The sequence below is a fragment of the Diachasma alloeum genome, unplaced genomic scaffold, assembly GCF_001412515.2.
Source record: "Diachasma alloeum isolate Michigan unplaced genomic scaffold, Dall2.0 Dall_scaffold_00824, whole genome shotgun sequence".
NCBI classification, from domain to species: Eukaryota; Metazoa; Arthropoda; class Insecta; order Hymenoptera; family Braconidae; genus Diachasma; species Diachasma alloeum.
Window position 1 is genome coordinate 40444 of NW_021680952.1, and position 19099 is coordinate 59542.

Here is a 19099-nt window from a genome sequence, read left to right on the forward strand (position 1 = left end):
CGTACGGCGTGTTCAAAATACATGAAAAATAATTTCCTGTTTTGTTTTTTTCGTTTTTGATGAAAAAACAATGAATTGATAACAAAATTATGAGGAAATACGTGAAAATTAATACTTAATAAATTAATAATAGTAATTGACTTGTCTAATTCTCCAACAGTTGACCANTCACGACTTGGCCAGCCCTGCGATTCCCCCCACATAGGCGCTTTCCCCCACTCTACGCCGTTATCGACACTCTCATACGCTCCCTGTTTTACTCACAGGTACGTCCTCGGCGTCTTGCCGCTCCCTGCATTACTCACAGGTACGGCCGCAAAATTAGTTCACGCGCCATCGCTACGAAATTTTGCGGTTGAAGCTTCTCCATAAGCGCTGGCCATGAAGAATAGGGACCAGGAGAGGCCGAACTGGGCAGCATTCCCCCACTACTGCTATTCAGAAAAGCGATTGAAGCACCACCTATAAAACACTTCATTACCCCGAGTATGGTCTCGGACCGGAAAACGCTAGTTCGGCCTCCTGGTCTCTATTCTTCATGGCGCTGGCAATCTCCCCTATAATCTCTGCCCAGAGCCTCTAATTTAGTCTATCCACTTTGCTGAGTTTCCTGGGCGTGAGCGCTGCATCTCGGTTCTTGGATGAATCAGCAATCAGTAAAAGGAGTGGTGAAACCTGTAATTGAGAAAAGTAAATAATTAAAATGTCGAGAATTGACGATAAGAAGGATATGGGCACAGGGTTTCGTAAAATTGACGTTGATGAATTTAGCGAGAATAATTTTAAAGAGGAGGAGGCGGATGGGGGAACAACTGGACCAACCGGCCCCGATGAAAATGAAATCATCTCACTACTTAGCCAATATCCTTTTTCAACTATGAATTCCATAGATCGTAAATATTTAATGATGTTGCTCGATGTGTTTAACGCGTAGTTTTTCGAAGGTATTTCCTTAATCAATGTACACAGGAAAACACTCAGAAGCACTGATTTATGCTCTCAGATCGGCTCCACTCGAGTGTAAAAATCAGCAAGTGAAGGTAAATATTTTGAAGTTCAAGTAGGATTTTTATTTTCAATTTTCGGCCGGTCATTTTAATAGTAAAGTGGAACAGCGAATTTAACAACTTTAACATAACGAATTCTATAACTTTTGGAATATCTTAATAAGAAGGCATATTCAATATCAAGAAACACATTTTGTAGATAATATTGTGGATGACTAGAAAAATCTTCGGGCATACCTATCTACACCTATTAGTTTAAGAGGTTTTTTCCAAATCAATCTGCATGAAACTGGTGTATTCAGTCAGGTTACTGTTGAAATATCAGACGCGGAAAGAACTTAGTACCCCTGATAGACATTTGATTTTCTTCTCATCAAACTCACAAAATCCCAAGGAGGTATAACATTTCCCAATTGAGTTCTATCGAAAGAATCATCATAATTCCCCCCCCCCCCGCCCAGATTTCTAGAATTCCAAATAATTTCTCTGACTGTGTATTAATACATTTTTTTCATTTGTTTATTGTTAATGATTAGGATCAGGCAAGGAATGTGACACAAAAGGTTCTGCTCAGTATAAAATCCCACCAAATGGACGAAATCCTAACACAACTAGACAGAGATCTAATGGATGTGTTGATGAAATACATTTATCGTGGTTTTGAAATACCCTCGAAGGACAGCAGTTCCCACCTACTCACCTGGCACGAAAAAGTATATAATATCAATGGAATTGGTAGTATTGTAAGAGTGTTAACTGATAGTAAACGCGCATAACGCAGTGGATAGGATCGTCTTAATGGCTGTCATAATAAAAAATCTTGAAATTTACAATGAAAACGTTTCTCATCGTAATGGAGGAACAATTGAGTTTCTTACAATTTTAGTCAACGTTACTTTTTTCTTTTATTATCATATAGGTATAATATATATAATTTTTTAAACAAAGAATACAATAAATGATAACATGACGACGTAATAAGGGAAAGTACAAATCAATAATTCTTTCTAGATACCCTGAACAGTTAATATTAATAAAAGATGAAAAAATTCTCCACAAGACTTCGACTATAAAGAGTCAGAATGAGCGATGAATTTCATGGGAAAATCGTCGAAGGTTTATCATTCCTGAGGACAGGAAGTTTGTTGATTCAGCAGTATAATGATACAATATAAGCTAATTTCTCAAACTAGCTTTTGCAGAATACTCTAGAATTAACGAAATAATAAAATTTTGGTAAGGGCGTTTGTTATAGTTCTGAATGAATCACGGAAAAATTCTCATAGAAATTTCGCTATCTGACTCAGATTCAGAAATATTCATCAAAACTTCAACCTGAAGTTTAATTGACTTATCTCATTTGAACACTTATTGAACAGTTGATAATAAAAAAAAAGTTTTACTCGCATTTGTTCTTTACAGTGATCATGATCATGTTGGTTTGTCGAATAAGGAAGAGGGCACTGATGAACACGGCTTTTGCTCTGCAAATGATTAAATTTGGGCACTAATTAATATTCACTCTAGGTTTTCAAAATTTTCGGGCAGTTTTGCTCTGCGAAAATCTTTGAATAAAATAGGTTTATGGATTCCCTCTAAACCCACTAGTTTCAAAGATCTTCGCTACATAATAAATCGTATTGTGAGTGTTACCCATCGACACTTACTGTCCTTCTTTGAAATACTCCTTCAATGTATTACTGAACCGTTTGCTGTATTTGACAAATTCCCTTTTTCTTTGATCCAGCGCCTGTTTCCCTGCTATCCCTGGTATAAATGCAGTCACCTCGTTCACAGCGTCTAGTAGTTTCTTAATAGCACTTGCGATCTCCCTGGAATAATTAAAACCCCGTTAACAATATTCATTTTTATGGATGAATGAATTTCTCGGTCTACTCACTTGATAGTTTCTAAAAATGTTTTACGATCTGTTATTTCATCTGGGATTCTGCTCAATATTCGCTTCAACGCAGTTGATTTACGATTCAACTCCTGAAATGCGTCTTCTGATCTTCCTGAGCGGTACTCAATAGCTAGAACATAAGACAAAAAAAATGAGAATTGCGCTCCAACAAATATCACATAGGATGAATGTCATTAATTACTATCCGATTTGAGTCTCGATTGTAAACACATCTTACGTGGTAAATGTAAACGCCTTTCTTTATTTCAACCATGACTCTGTACTTTCCACCCGCACCTAACCGCCACAAAAAAAAATTCAGAAGTGTAGATTTGCTGAGAAATTTGCTCAATCTTTGGAAAAAAAAGTTGTCAAATTTTTTTGTTTTTTATGTCATGATCAAGTTTATCGTGAAAATCACGAAAAGAAACTTTAAAACGTCCATTTCATCGTGATCCCTACGTTTTATTCAATTTTTCTCCTCATCGTAAAAATCCGGAAATTTTCGATTCGAAATAGAAACCCTCTTTTGGTGCTGTAAAAAACTTAGGGTTGTAGCAGGGGGAAAAGAAAAAAAAATTTTCTTGGAAGTCAGTTTTTTGCAATATCTTGGAATTGAAACGAGATATCGAATTTTTCGTAAAACCTTTTTTTCTAGAGTAAAACAATATCTACAAAAAATGTTATGATGAAAACTTCGTTATCTCCCTCCAATTAGGAGATATTCATCAAAAAATCGCCTGAAAATTGAGTTACTATAGTATATTGTGTTACTAGTGCGCAAAGTACCACTTTTTCACACGTACGTGTAAAACATCCTATTTTTTGAGGTACCTGCCGAGTTCACTGTTCGGAACGGTAGTGGGAGTTTGGAATGTGGTTGTTTTGTGCACGAGTAAAACTTCGCTTTACACACTCGAAATGCATTTTTCATCACGCTGTGTGTAAAGTGACATTTTACGCACGCTCCGCGTGCGCAAAACCCCACTTTCCACACATTGTGATGAAAAATAGGGTTCGATACTCGCGGGAAAAGTATTTTTATACTCGTGGGATTATATCAATCGCTTTCGGCTCGTGCTATAAACCTCCCACGAGCCCAAAACACTTTCCCGCAATCGTATCGAAATATACTATTACGCACGCTCGTGAACTTTACGCACACCGTGCAGAAAGCAACTGCTTTACACCCACAAAACCGTTTCGAAAAGTGCACTTTTGAGGCAAGCATCACAAATATCCGTTTTTGGGAGTTCCGTTTGAACCTTTCTAGTAATAAGATGTGTTTCGGACTCACTCCGTAAACACTAGCAGTAACACTAGCTTACTGACACATCGTTCGATTCAAATAGGAATAACTGTCAATGAGTTTAGCCCATCTAGGGCCACTCTTGATTAGTTTTCACTGCATTTCTTCCCATCCACTGTGGAAGAAATAAAGGATCCGACAAAAAGTAATAACGCAAACGGGACATTTCATGTCAACTCAGCCACCCCGGATTTTTTTTTTGTCTAGAAAAAATGATTTGATTGCCGCATTTCGAACTACTATATATAAAAAGTATTCCGGCCAAATTTCATTGCCTCATGATTTTTTGTTTCTGAGATAATGACTACCAAACTTTAATTTTTCAAAAATTCATAACTTTTGTATGGCGCATCCGATTGGAACAAATAAAAAAAGAAAATTTTTGTTTTCGTTCATACTTTCAGGAAAAAAATACTCCATAGGCGTGAAGAAGCTTCTACACCTATTTTTCGATGAATTTTTAGGTTTTTATTTGTCTTCGGCTCCAGGTTTTTATTTGTCTCCGTCCGGTATTCGACTGGAATATTTTTTTTCTGATAGAGGACGTCCATATATGATGTAAAAAAAATAGGCCAACATGGGAGAGACAACCAGTGCACCGAAGAAAATTTTTGTTTCCTAAATTTTCGTGTTTTTCCGCTTTCTAGAGGAGCTGCCTCGTCTTTATTAAGACACTGATATTTCAATCCATACCTTTGATGAATATGAGTTAGGAAAGAGATTCATCACGATAGAAAAGAGAAACAATGCGTCGGGAAAAAATTTTTCTCAAAATTTTTGAGTTTTTTCGCTATCTATGATAGCTATCCAAAGAAACAAACGTGTCAATCAATATTTTTTGCTCATAACGATGAAAAGGAAAGCCATCACCGGAGAGACAAGCAGTACACGAGAAAAATGTGATTCCCTCGCAATTTTCTTATTTTTTCTCCTTTTCTCTTTTTCGTCTTCTTTTCAACCTTTTTTTGCTTCTTTCACCTTTCAATCGACAGTTTTCCCTTCTGCTAGATGGGAGGGACTACCAACAACATTATAAACCTTTTTCGAAAGACAAAGTACTCATCCAAAGAAGTGCGAAACATGGAAAAACAAGTTTTATTTTACTGCAACGACTTTTTCACATTTTTACAATAAGAGGTTATTATTTACTGTCTCCAACTACCACTTGCCCAATTGTACTGATTTACTATACATCTATTCATCATGATTACTGTTTTCTAAGTGCTTTCCGTTTTGTTGTTGTTGTTTGTTTTCGTTTCGGAAAAACTTCTTGGTTTTCTGCAGTCGAATATCGTTTCATTAACAATTGGTGTTTTTGAATGGCTGGAATAGCTTTGGCACTATTAAATCTTTCCCTCAATTCAGTTTTTATATTATCATGTTCGTCCTTGGTGAAAAACAACACATCAATTCCTTTGAAATTCTCTTTTGACCATTGAAACAATGCATCTGGCGTCAGAATGGGTTCACCATGGACGATTTGCAAGCTTCTACGTCTCGCTTCTCTTTTGAAAACAGTACCCACACCGTCACAAGCTCCTTTACCGTGTGTGGTTGGATGGAAATGGGCCTCTGCATCTATTCCAAAATCAGTCTTGTGATGCAGAAGATTAGCCATTTGGTAACGATTCTTGTAATGCTGTGTGGCTCCATCGGTGACATAGATGATTCTCTCGACATCTTTGCAGTTATTCTTCACATGTTGTATTAGAATTTTCTGTACCAAGTAAACAGCTGCGGTATCGTGAGTAGTACTATCTGACAAAACAACTAAACTCCGATGCTGGATCTCGTTTCCTTCGCGATAATAGTAAACAACGGGATGGACTGTACATTGGTCATTGTTGTAGTGAAAGGATTGTGCAGCATCTTGAGCCACAAAGGCATAATTTTCTGAGAAATCACAGTGCACTAGTACTTCGTCGTTATTCAAACTCTCTTTTCGATCTTTAACAAAACCTGATTGTTCTTTAGCGATGAAGTGATGGGGTTTTAATACTTTTAATCGTTCGACAAGAAGATCGACGAAGTCATCCATCGCAAGCGTTTGTGTCTGCAAGGTACACCTGTCAGTAGTTTGCCACACGCGAAATTGGATAGTTTCGACAACAGAATCAGAAAGGAGCTTCTTCAATTCACATGAGAAGGGTTTCACCCCAGGGCAGTCGTTACATTCATCCAGATAACAGGCCGGGGTTGGATTTGTACACATCAGTTGTGCTAGACAATCTTTGTAATCCTTGAGTGGGCAGGGGGAATCTTTAGTTAGAGTGGCAATGTTGATGGCTTCGAGCATTAATTTGCAATTTTAATGATACGTGCAAACACATACGACGTGAGTGCCATTTGCTCCCGCCAGTACACATTGTTTTGGTCTCAGCTCAGCGAACTTACTGAAACCAACCAAAGCCTCTGGATGAGTATTTTTGTACTTCCTATGAAAGTGTTTCAGATTTTCTAGTATCATTTGCTTTTGCTCTACTTTCTTCTCTCCATTGATTTTGACGGATACTTTATCTTTCGCCCCTCGCATGACACGACTATTCTCTAGATAAAACTTGTGTACTTTCTCGACCGTTTGTTTTGGAAGTGAATGGCAATTGGTGAGGGAAATACTCCTTTGATTTCTCTCAATTTTTTGGCTCTTGACGCCATGTATCTCGTAATGCCGAATTCAGAAGCGATTTCCCGCTCGCTGCACGACTGTGGAACAACCGTCAAGATTTGCAAGCGCTCACCGTACTTTTCCAGATCATTGAATTTTTTCTTCAAACCATCCAGCATTTCTTCTAATTCTATTTCTCTCGAAGATCGATAGCGCTTTGATAAAGAAGGATCAGCGTCACTTTGGTCATCTTCCGCATCAGAATGCATGGGGGAACTGGAGAATTCAGATACATTGTCCGCTTCTTCATCGATTGAAATGCCGGAATCGTCGAGGTGGAAAGACCGACCTGATCTCAGAGAACTGTTCATTATATCTGGGCTTGGTTCGGGTGTTTCGGCTTGGGGCTTTCATATCTCGGGTGGGGTATCCGAACATCGAAGTTGTATATCAGGAAGATTCACCATTGAAACGGATGGAATCACATAATTCGAGGCCATCTTCCGGCACTGGCCACAGATTTTCACAGACTTTGGTAGAAAGGGAAACTTCTTGTGTATTGCCGAGGAAATGGGCCGCAAATCCAAACCATTGTGTCCCTTCTGACCAGGAATCCGCATCGGATTCGCACACCTATCACTTCGCGGCATTCTATGAAATGCAAAATTATCAAATCCAATCCAAAATTATCCGGGAAATGAGGATTATTCCAATAGGTAACGTGAAAACTGCTTACCTCGATACAACAGACAGAAAAATGCGAATCGATTCGCAAGGAATTGTACAACGATGAAAACTCAATGAGAAAGTTGAAGTTTTCACTAAAACTAGAGCCTCAGGAAAAACTGATCATATTAAATCAATGAATTGATTCTTTTTGTTTTCTTTTCTCATTTGTTTGGTCATGATTAGGCGAACTTCCGATGATGATGACACAGTATAGCTCTCATAGAAAGCGAAAATACGCAAAAATTTTGAAGATATTTTCTTTCCCGTCGCATTCTTTCTCTTTTCAATCGTGATGCATCTCTTTTCTAACTCATATTCATCAAAGGTATGGATTGAAATATCAATTTCTCAATAAAAACAAGGCAGCTCTCCTAGAAGGCGTAAAAACACGAAAATTTAGAAAACAAAAATTTTCTCTGGTACACTGGTGGTCTCTTCCACGATGGCGTATTTTTTTTACATCATATATGGACGTCCCCTATGAGAAAAAAAATATTCCAGTCAAATACCGGACGGCCCTAGAATCGAAAAAAAATAAAAACGTAAAAATTCATCGAAATTTAGGTGTAGAAGCTTCTTCACACCTATGGAATATTTTTTTCCCGAAAGTATGAACGAAAACAAAAATTTTCTTTTTTTATTTGTTCGAATCGGATGCGCCATTCAAAAGTTATGAATTTTTGAAAATTTAAAGTTTGGTAGTCATTATCTCAGAAACAAAAAATCATGAGACAATGAAATTTGGCAGGAATACTGCCTATATGTAGTAGTTCGAAATGCGGCAATCAAATCATTTTTTCTAGACAAAAAAAAATCCGGGGTGGCTGAGTTGACATGGAATGTTCCATATAACTCCCTACATTTGAGAAGAAACACCTAAATCTTATGACAACAGGTTGGAAATTCATTTTACTTCATCATTTACTTGGTTTCTCTGTCGTGGGGACTTCTTCAGTCGCGATATATGCGTGGAAAACCATTTCCCACCAGTCAAATCACTAATTCAAATAGGAATGCAATGTAGATAAGATATTCTCAATAGCCTAAATTATCCATGAATATTTTGATTTTGTCAATAGCTCAGCTGTTCGATAATCGTCAAAATAAAACACATATGATAAAGAATTCATAGAAGCAAATAGTGCATCCACTAGGAAATTCTATTGGCTTTGCTTGGACTTCTATTAAGAATTGTATCACTGTTTTATCGATTCTCTTGACCAATTGAATAGCTTTTATGTACGTCTCTTTCATAGAAATTTTCAATGGAAAATACCTCCCATAAAAAATCAAGAAATTTTGATTTTTTTTTTCATGCAACATTATTTCACTAGACTGGAGATGAATAATCAGTGCTGCCTCTCAAATTGATTGAACTTTCATCGAAGTCTTTCGTTCGAATGTTGATGAATTTATTGCTTTGTTGTCTGCAATTCTGCAGATATAAAGTAAATAATATTCAAATGAGAGCTTGGCGACAGTGGGGACGGTAAGGGAATTGCGAGGCAGAGGGAAGAGGTGGTATTGCAAGAGGGAAGGCAGAGAAGCTGGAGTGGAGACAAGAGGAGCTATTAAAGCGACGCCTCGTGTTATGAATAGGAAATACTTTCTGGGGACACTTGTGATTAGATCCGATCAATTAGCCCCACATGTATAGATATTCCAAAGTTTTATTTTTTTCCTCATTGAAGTAGTTTTGAAGAAAATTGCGAGCTAATAAAAAACATTTGCTAGTCAGTGCTTTTTTTAAAATAAATTTTTGAAAAATCACCTCTGAAAAAAAAGGCGTTATCCCCTCTATTTCATTATTTCCAAAAAATTTTATCACCAATCGATAGCAAATTGTTTGAAGATTTTTGCGAGTTAAGAAAAAATCGTCAATGCAATCCTATTATTGTGTAAATTAACAATTCCAATTTCAACTGAAAACCAGAGTTGATGACCAGAGTTTGTAACAGAGATGTCAGACAAGATTTGAATGTTTTTTTTGGCTCAAATGAAAGAGCGGGTCGAGAAATGGCGTGCAGAAGTCTTTAAAGATGACAAATGTCTCTAAAGATGATGTCTGTTTTCAATTGAAAAGCGCAATTGTGACAACATTGTCCAGTGGGGTCTAGGAGTTTGCCCTGGTTCAAAACCATCTTTAGAGGCCCTAGCACGCCATTTCTCACGCGATTTTCTTCAAAACTACTTCAATGAGGAAAAAAATGAAAATTTGGAATATCTATACATGAGGGGCTATTGATCGGATCTCTTGAGATTACCTTCCTCTATCATACCTTATGGGCGAGAAGTCGACACTGCCGCCATCCGGCGGCATTCCCCCTACTGGCTTATTTTCCCCTTCAATACGCAAACAGTTATTTTCCTTAATTAATGGAAATTAATGTCATTAAAGGTACTAAAATTCATTAATAATTCATAGATTAACATCCATAATGGATTCAGCTATCTTTTACCCTTTTTTACACCAAAAAAAGACTGCCCCGATTAGCGACCTAACAGCCACCTAACTTAAGTGGCTCCTTACTTGCCAGGGGAGGAAATTTCACTTTCCGCACTCGTCGCGTGATGCACTCTTCATGCGGCTATTCCCACTGCACTCACTTCGTTACCCCCACTATGATCATACTGGGACCCCTGCACTGAGAAAAAAATATAATTCTGCCAATCGACCGACTGTAATGGTTAGGTGGGTGAGGTGTTGCTCCGGCGGACATCCAAGTTAAGCAGCGTTGAGCTGGGTTAGTACTTGGATGGGTGACCGCTTAGGAACACCTCGCTCGCATAAAAATTGCGGGCGGTAGGTACGGTGTAGCGGCCTAATGTCTCCATCTAGTCAGTGTGACAGATGGATATATTAGGGCACTGCACAATCGGCCGGCTGTGCGATTGGGGTTTTACATGGTTTCCCGTGCAGTCCTAGCTCGAATGGGGCACAGCTAAGAGTAAGACGGCCATGATACCGCAGATAACAATGAGAGGAAAAAGAAAGGAGGGAGGCAGGCTAGAGGAGGGTTTTCAAATCGAGAATTACTTCGATAAAACCAATGAAATAGAAAAAATAAAAAAAAATAAAATAAAAAATAATTCTGCCAATCAAATTTGTTTCGGACAACCAAATGCCCGAAATTCCCATACGAAAACGGGATTTAAATTCTTGTCAGAAGAATATTTGATTGGCAGAATTATATTTTTTTCTCAGTGTGTAATTGGAAGGGTTGTAAACTTTATAGCCCTTACTAATTGGTTTTATTGTAGTAGCTCCGAGCTACCTCGTCTTTGCTTATCCCTGTACTAGAGTTGCCAGCAGAGGCTTCCCTCAGGGTGGCGTGTTATCCCTCCTCCTCTACACTAGAAAAATTCTCAAAAAAATTAAGTCAGAGTGGAGTTATCACTTTTCGCTCACGACATAGGTTTGTTTATTCGTATCTCAGACTATAAAATCGACAAAACTATATTAGCAAAATCAATAGACCAGTTAGCAACTAACCTTAATGCTCTAGGCCTGGAAAACGCCCCCGAAAAAACAGTGCTCCTGCGCTTCACTAAGAAAGGCTCTCTGCTGGAGAACACTCAAATCAGAATAAAAACCCACACCATTGTATCCTTTCCGACTGCAAAATTTTAAGGTATACACTTCGACCAAAAAATGAATTTTAATCACTACATCGTTAGGTTTCAACAGCGATGGTTGAAAGCTCTGGACATCGTCAAATTTTTACGGGGAACTTGGTAGGCAACGGACCCTAAAACATTGATTGGACTGTAGAAAAGCTACGTCTAATTCATAATCAATTATGATATGTTCGCTTACTTCTCCAATACCAAAAAATACCAATCAGCTTCTTATGCAAGACATATTTGGTGAAAATCCTGAGTAACCAGTCTACCTAAGTATATGACACAATCTCCCTTATTTTTAAAGAAAAAAGAACAAGTGCCCTCTGCAGAGACAAAATAATCACCAAGTCCAACAGAGATTGCAATTTATGAATACCTAATAAACCGAAAGAAAGTTAAATCCTATCCTTCACACCTAGGACACCCTACACAGAGAAAAAAACATTATGAAATTGGTCAATTCATCATGGTTAAATTTATCCTTCGAAGAATGATAAACTCAATTATCATATCGAATGATTTTTATAGAAAAAATTCTAGAAATGATCCGTATTATTCTTATATTCATCCATTTTTTTCTTGAATCTGAAATTCTTCCGATAAATTCCATGTCTCTTTTTACTAGATTCTAGGAACTTCGATTCTAAACTTGCATTTTTTGAAATATTTTTCTTTCTAAGGAGAATTCGCGTGAGTTGTGCCAAAAGGTCGTATAAACATTTTTTTTTGGTTTTCCCGAAAATTTGTGTGAAAAATTCGTATAAACACTTTCCCAGGGGATATGAAATCTCCACGTTTTAGATGATTGTAAGTCATCTGAGCCTAACTTTTTGAGACCAATTTTTTGCTCTGTCTAGAGTAAATTCGAAGATTGTCCAAATTTGGGCCAAAAGATTGCATAATCACTTCCTGAGAGAGTACAAAATCTCCCAGTTTCAGATGAGTCTGACTCATTTTTATGTAACTTTTTGAGACAATTTTTTTTGGTTTACTCACAGGGAACTGAGAATTTTTTTTACGAAACTAAAAGGGCGTATTTCCGTTTTTTGGGGGATTAATAAATATTCATTCTTACACGGAGAGAAATATTCAAACAAAATTACGTATCTTTTCCGTAATTCCGGAGCGAAATGTGTTTGTAGGAAATTTTACGGAACTGTCACGGAATTTTTCCAGAGCGTTCCGTAATTTTTATCTGAATCTCCTGTGAAAAATTACGATACCGTCACTTAAATTTTCTGAGTCGATTCCATAATCGGTGAGCGAATTGTGCGTTCCGTATTTTTTACTGAACATTTCTCTCCGTGTAGATCATTCTGAATTTTTTTGAGACCATTTTTTGAGTTAATCTGAAATGAATGATTAACACAAAATTGTATTGTTAGTGATTTCGCCAATAATTGGTCCGGTTTCGTTCCTTGAAAATTTTAATTTTGTAGACTTTTCCGATGGTTTTTTCTACTATCAAACGAGCTTTGAAAAACTCTTCCCATTATCGTCGGGAAAGTCAATTTCTTTGATTTTCGACTTTTTATCGTTTTTTTGTGGAAATTTTGAGTGTCAGAAGAAATGATAAGACATTTTTTGAGTCTTCAATATGTATCATTGGCGAAAATTTCCCGCTCTTTCGATTAAGAATGGTTTAAAGTTGTTCACAGCACCAGAAATGTCCTGAAATTGCGAAAAGAGTTAAAAAATTTAAAAAAATGGTCTCATAAAATTAGGCTCAGGTGACTCAGAATCATCCAAAACGTGGAGATTTCGTATTCTCTGAGAAAGTGTTTATACGACCTTTTGGCACAAATTTTCGAAAAATTCCAAAAATGACGCGTAAAAAAATGAAAAAATTTGTCTCGTAAAATGGAGCTCAGATGACTCAGTATCATCTAAAACGTGGAGATTTCGTATTCCCTGGGGAAGGGTTTATACGACCTTTTGGCACAAATTTTCGGGAAAACCAAAAAAAATGTTTATACGACCTTTGGCACAACTCACGCGGATTGTCCACTTTAGGGGATAGTGAATCTGCACGTTTCAGATGATTCTGAATTATCTGAGCTCAACTTTTGCGGACAACTTTTTTTATTTTTTAAAAGGAATTTGGAAATTTGAAATTGGGCCAAAAAGTAAAAAAAAAGTTTCTTTAGGGGATAATGAATCCGCACGTTTCAGATGATGCTGAATCGTCTGAGCCCAACCTTTTAGGACGATTTTTTTCCATTTTTTCAAACGTTCAATTCAAAATTCCCAAAATGCCTTCCATTTTGAAAATGTGCTAATGAGGAGAACTTAATCTCTTAATTCGATAGATTCCAGAATATCTTTGCCTTGAAACCATCATTTTTTGGCTGATTAATTTCATTTATTTATTTTCTGAAATTAATTTTTTTTTTCTAGATTTTAGCTCGATGCAAGTTCTAAACTGCAGATTCTAAAATCTGGAAAAAAAATCATGAATTTACATTTTTTTTTTCATACAAACAAAAGACGACCTTGGCAAAACCCTTCAAATTCTTCAAAACCCTTCGAAATTGAAACATTATTTGTACTGATGTTAGCAAGAATCCGGAAGCAGAATACGTAGGAGCAGCCTTCACTGCCCCAGCCTGGGCATTGACACTTCTGTTATCCTCAACACAGATTGTTCCGTTTATACCTCGGACTGCATTGCGTTGAACGTAGCCATAGACGTAGCCAACAAAAACAGGGAGTCTGGCCACCTCGTGCTCCTGAACTCACTTGGCGCTTTACTAAGCCTGGAATCCATTCATTTCCATTCTCACATCAAGCCATATATTTTGCTCGTGAAAAAAAATACGAAGGATTTATGGAGAATAATCCCGTTAACACGAAGATCATTTTTCGTTGGACCCCAGCGCATAGGGGGATCGGGGGCAATGAGAGGGCTGACGACCTAGCGAAAAATGCTGAAGAACAGAGATTGGAACAATTCTCTGTTCCACCAACAGATTTCAAAGCTCGATTCAAACGAGAAAATCTCGCAAATACCCGAGAGTACATCCAAGAACAAGCTTGACGCAAAATTAAACCGAAAGGGCAATTTTTTTTCAAGTACTACTGAAAAAAGAGCTGCGACCCTGGCACTTCAGAACCACGCTCCGTAGGGAACATGTGGTCTGGGTTAACAGGGCTCGAGCAGACCATTACCATTTAAACAAGTCTTTGTATCGTATAGGTATTATTAACACCACGGAATGCAGTTGTGGTAGTATTTCCCGATCCAGTATCGATACTTACTTGTATCGATATTTTTTGTTCCGATATTCGATATTTTGTATCGATATTTGTGCGACGCGATATTGGGTGTATGGATATTTCTGGATTGGGATCGATATTTTCTCAGAGACAAGTAATGAAAAAAGAAATTAATCTAAAAAATATTCACAACGGATTTAAAGAACCACAAGAATAAGATAATTCATCGGGGTCAAAATATCAGAAGGGACAAAAGGATCACAAGGGGATGGTTAAATTTCACGGAGGTCAAAAGTCACAAGGGTCACATTGAGACGATCAAGTTTTACACGGATCAAGAGTCATAAGGGGATGATCAAGTTTCACAAGGGTCAAACGTGACGAGCGAGACAAGGGGACGATCAAATTTCCCGAGGGTCACAAGGAGATGGTCAAATTTCACGAGAGTCAAACGTCACGAAGGTCATAAGGGAATGCCTAAATTTCTCGAAAGTCAAAGGTCACGGGGGTCACAAGGGGATGATCAAATTTGCCAAGGGTCAAAAGTCACAAGGGTCACATGGAGACAAGGTTCACAAGCATCAAACGTGACGAGCGAGACAAGGGGACGATCAAATTTCACTAGTGTCAAACAGCACGAGGGTCACAAGGGAATGGTCAAATTTCACAAAGGTCAAATGTCACGAGGGTCACAACGAGATGGTCCTATTTCACAAGGGTCATAAGGGGATGGTCAAATTGCACGAGGGTCACAAGGGGACGGTCAAATGTCACGGCAGTTAACCGACGCAAGGGGACGGTGAACTTTCACAAGGGTCAAAGGGACGATCAAATTTTACGAGTCCGACATTACGAAAGTCACAGGGGGATTGCCAATTTTTGAACTTTCCAGGGCCCGAAATGATTCCGTGAAAAATTCAATCAACTTGAATAATGAACACCATTATCCTTCCTACAAAGAGTTGAAGATTGTTCCATGTGATTCTCAAAGATCGTTAAAGCATCGTATTTCCTTATGAATCTTGTGATCCTTTGCTCCTCGCGAAATTTGACGTTGGACCCTCGTGGGAAATGACCGTTGGAACATTCAAATGTCATAACATTTCATTATTCCTTTGTGACTCTCGTGAGGTTTGATCCTCTTGAACATTTGCCGATCCCCTCGTGACCCTTGGGAGGTTTGGTACTCGTGAAATCTAACCAACCCCTAGTCAATCTTGTAGCGTTTCACTCCGGTGAAATTTGACCCCTTGTGACCCTCGGGACGTTTGACCCTCGTGAAATTTGATCATCCCCGTAAGACTCTTGTCTCGGTTGACTCTCGTGAAATTTGACCGCCTCCTCGCGACCGTCTTGCTGTTTGACCCTCGTGAAATTTGACTTCTTCTTGTGACCCTTGTATCGGGTCACTCTCATGGAATTTGATCGTCTCTTTGTGATCCTCGTGCCGTTTCCATTCCGTGAAATTTGACTATCCCCGCGAGACCCTCATGACGTTTGACACTTGTGAAGTTTGACCATCACAATAATTTTTTGATAATTTTCTCTGGTAGTTGCTATATAAAAAACAAAACATCATGCAGTCGAATTAACCCCTCGTTAAACTGACAGGTTGAATTCAATTGCGTCGTTGTGTCAATTATACAATTTTCGTTTCTCAATTAAGAGTTTCGTCTCATGGTCCAATTATATTGCCCGACATTTGGATTGGAAAAATAATCCCCCGAATACCACACGAGCTTCAAAATTAATCGGGCATTTTCCTCAAGGTTCCCTGCATACAAACGAAGTCGTCAAGTTTTTCAGGAAAAACGTGACTCCTTCGTTTGTTTGCAACGAACCTATCGGAAAATATCCGATAATTTTGAAGCTCTTGTGGTATTATAAGTGAATATTCATAACTTATCTCAATTGTTCCTCGGTCAATTTAATTAACAAATTTGATGATTGAAAGTGGCGGAATCTATAGAATGGTCTATACCAAATTGTAAACAATACTGGGATATCCTCACGTGAATGAATCTGCATATTTAAGGTCTTTTAATGCGACATTCTTCAACTTATTTTTTTTTCATTTGCCATTGTCATCCAGAATTTTTACAAAGATCGATATTATGAGTATCGATAGTTCCCAAGGCGATACTTTGCGGTATCGATACCAAGCAATCTGCTTCGATACGATACTGAGTATTTATATTTTTTTGGGTATCGGGAAACACTAAGCTGTGGAGCTGCGGTACAGGACATCAACCATGGGATATGGGAATGTTCAGAGTACTTTAGTCAAGAAAGACAAATAATGAATGAAAAATTGATTACACATGAATGTCCTAGGCCGTGTACCATAGCTGTATTCCTGATGGCAGAGGACCTTGAACCACTGCGCATTATATACCAGTTTCTTAAAAAATGTAAAACTGAAAAATTGAAAATGAAAAACCCCTGACGAAAAAGTTATCCTTGAGTAGTTTAAAAAGAGGAAAATAAAAACTCAAAAGTTTAATTAGACGAATTTTGGAGAAACTGAAATTTCTTTTGTAGCAGGAGACAGCAGAAAAAAGTCGGGGGGATACCAACATTTTCGTGACTCTATGTGTCCCTCCGATTTTTTTCACGAACCAATCGATTATCTAAATGATTTTACTTTGACTGACACTGTCAAAGATGAAATTTTCGACATTTTTGCTGAATTCTACAGCCACTTTTGAATTGATTAATATTAATAATATTTGGGTTTCCAAATATTGAAAACTATTTTCCAAATATCTCCAAATGATTTCCTAACGATTAGAAAGATCAATTATCCATTTTCTAATAAGCATATGCTCAATATATGGAGCTTCAGGAACCACCGGGAACAGGGAATGCGGGACGACGAAACATAGGAGACCCCCCAGTCTAGGTGTTATTATGCCTATGGCGTACACAGTAACAGCTGAAAAGCAGTAACTAACCAATTTTACCAACGAATTTTTTGTTTTGTTATGTCCTGAGATTGAAATTTATAGATGGCACTATTAATGGGCCATTCTAGTCCGCGAGATTTGAATTATTATTGAAAGTATTTTAGATAAATCTTAAATTCCAAATAAACCGAAAATGAAGAATAAAGAACGTCTAGAATGGAATGAGCAAAAAGAACGAAAAAAAATAACTTTGCGAGCGTGAGAAAAACCGTTACAGAAATAGGAAATGTCAAGCACTTGGGTTTTTGTTCTTATAATTTATAACTCTCCAAAATTCACATCGCGTAAACACTTTCCTCGAAAATCCAAAATTTAGAGAGGAAAATAACTTCAACGGTCACGGTCCTATGTCGTAAAATCTCAGTTCTGTTTCATTTCGAAAGTTTCTCTTCTCCATGTGGCCAACACGTGTGAGCTCTCCTTTGTTCATTGTATCGCTGGGCTGAGGGGCCGAAAATCCTCCGGGAGGAAAACTCGCGACGTCACACGCTCCCCTTCTTCCCCTTTTTCAGTTCCCCATTCTCCCTTGAGTTTTTCTTTCCCCTTTCCCTTGGGCCAGGGCTGCGTGCGCAACTTTTGGTCTAGTGTGGGTTACTGGACTCATCCCTTGAAGATAAGTTTAAGTTTAAGTTAGTCCCATCGTAGCTGTTCTACGATAAAGCCTTCAGCTTCTCTCTTCAATTAGTTTTTCCGGATAGTTATCTTTGAGTTTTTCAAGAGTTTTATAAGTTTATTTGTATCCCAAGTTCAAAGTTTTCAAGTTCAGTTTTATCAAAATAAAAGTGTTAATGTTAATGTACTCCCTAAAGCACCTGTGGATTGGATTTATTGCAATTTAACCCCTTAATCCAATTATTCTACAATTGAACGAGTCAATTTCGATGGAGTCCTCATCAATGGTTTGGCGACTAACGGAACCAGGTTTGAAGTTTGGCGCTTAGTAATCAAAAAGCGCCACTGTCCTCATAGCAACACCTTCCGGACATAACAATTGGTGACAGCGGTGGGATAGTCGCATCCATTGAATCAGATTTCGAATTTGGAAAATTCAAAATAATTTTTCTGCCTGCCCAATAACTGAGTTTCAGCGGCTGCAGTCGAAGGGTCAACGCAGTTTCTTCAAGCAGAATAAAGTGCAGTGTTTTAGTGAAAAATCTTAAGGGCAATTTAGCGAAATAAAAGTGAAATTCAAGTGGAATTAAAGTGAAAAGTTAAACGATTGGATTGGCAGTAATAAGAAAAATTGTGAGTCTAGTAAGAAGTATTATTTGAGGATGGACGTTTCAGGGTATTGCTCAGGTTTTCTGCGGTTTTACTGAGTAGTAGAGAGATACACCTGACTATAGGCCGCAGCCTTGTCCATACCTTTTAGAGAGCACAAAAGAAATTTTAATTAGACAATTCTTAGAATTTTGCGAAGAGAGAAGCATCTAATTTAATTTTCAAAATATAATATTTGGAGAAATTATTAGAATTTTAAGTGAATAAAATGCCTCCTATCAGAAGTAGTAGAGGTAGAACGAGAGGGGAATCTGCACGTACGCGACACTTCATCAAATACAGATGCAGCTAGTGAAATAAAACGGCGAGTAGTAGTTCACGAGAAATGCCACCAATGACATCTGGGAATCAGCCGGGTTTGAGCAATCAAGATTTTCAGCCTACTATGTCTATAAAAGATATATCGAGTCTGATCCCCAATTTTAATGGACAGAATATGCCGGCGAACAATTTTATTAA

General features: G+C 37.8%; 2 protein-coding genes across 3 annotated transcripts in view; one reads left to right on the forward strand and one right to left on the reverse strand.

Moving 5' to 3' along the window:
• Positions 1-507: 507 nt before the first annotated feature.
• LOC107044821 (actin-related protein 2/3 complex subunit 5-C) lies at positions 508-1985 on the forward strand. The gene is made up of 3 exons (XM_015266864.2): positions 508-861; positions 968-1040; positions 1544-1985. Exons 1-3 carry the CDS (start codon positions 704-706, stop codon positions 1781-1783), a joined length of 471 nt encoding a protein of 156 aa, XP_015122350.1. The 5' UTR covers positions 508-703; the 3' UTR covers positions 1784-1985.
• The window catches only part of LOC107044820 (programmed cell death protein 10-A), a 44238-nt gene continuing 27013 nt past the window's right edge, over positions 1875-19099 (reverse strand). For both annotated transcript variants that reach the window (XM_015266863.2, XM_015266862.2), the window contains exons 4-6: positions 2908-3040; positions 2675-2839; positions 1875-2491 (exon numbers count right to left, since the gene is read on the reverse strand). In XM_015266863.2, coding sequence (XP_015122349.1) covers positions 2407-2491; positions 2675-2839; positions 2908-3040 — 383 coding nt within the window. In that variant the 3' untranslated portion in view covers positions 1875-2406. The remainder of the gene's footprint in view (positions 2492-2674; positions 2840-2907; positions 3041-19099) is intronic.